This window comes from Drosophila innubila, chromosome X (genome assembly GCF_004354385.1).
Source record: "Drosophila innubila isolate TH190305 chromosome X, UK_Dinn_1.0, whole genome shotgun sequence".
Classification (NCBI taxonomy): domain Eukaryota; kingdom Metazoa; phylum Arthropoda; class Insecta; order Diptera; family Drosophilidae; genus Drosophila; species Drosophila innubila.
In genome coordinates this window covers 36613801-36614226 of record NC_047626.1, presented here as the reverse complement: position 1 = coordinate 36614226, position 426 = coordinate 36613801, and the positions used below count along the sequence as shown (strand labels likewise).

Genomic DNA, 426 nt, shown 5'->3' with positions numbered 1-426 from the left:
GTTCAGTGGCTGGTGCTACCACGGGGAGAATTTTTATAAAACGGGCGGTGCCGACCGAGGACATGCGCCAACAATACCGGATGACCCTGACTGCGTCACGGGCGCTGCCGGAGACGGGCGCCTCCCCTGCGACCATGCAGTACCATGGTAAGGGATAAGGAGACGGAGTTTTCCAGCGGTGTTCACGGGGCCGCCGAAGATGGCGTGCCATCTCAACGTCCCCGCCCTTCGGGGACCACCACCTTGATACACTCAGTACCCAAAGTAGCAACGGCCGTCTTCAGTCAGGCACGCTGACATCGCCTCTGTATGGATATGCCCCAGGCACAACATGTTTTGATGACCTCTAATACAGGCTACGACGTGTTGATCTCGTTTCCCAATGACCCTTCCAAATTTTCAGCGCCAACAGCAGTTGCAGACATC

At 56.8% G+C, this 426-nt stretch overlaps 1 protein-coding gene across 1 annotated transcript in view; it reads right to left on the bottom strand.

Annotated features, from left to right (window-relative positions):
* The window catches only part of LOC117794014, a 164865-nt gene extending 164729 nt beyond the window's left edge, over nucleotides 1–136 (bottom strand). The window contains exon 1 of the mRNA XM_034634476.1: nucleotides 78–136. Within this exon, the coding sequence (XP_034490367.1) occupies nucleotides 78–136 (59 nt within the window). The remainder of the gene's footprint in view (nucleotides 1–77) is intronic.
* Nucleotides 137–426: the final 290 nt, after the last annotated feature.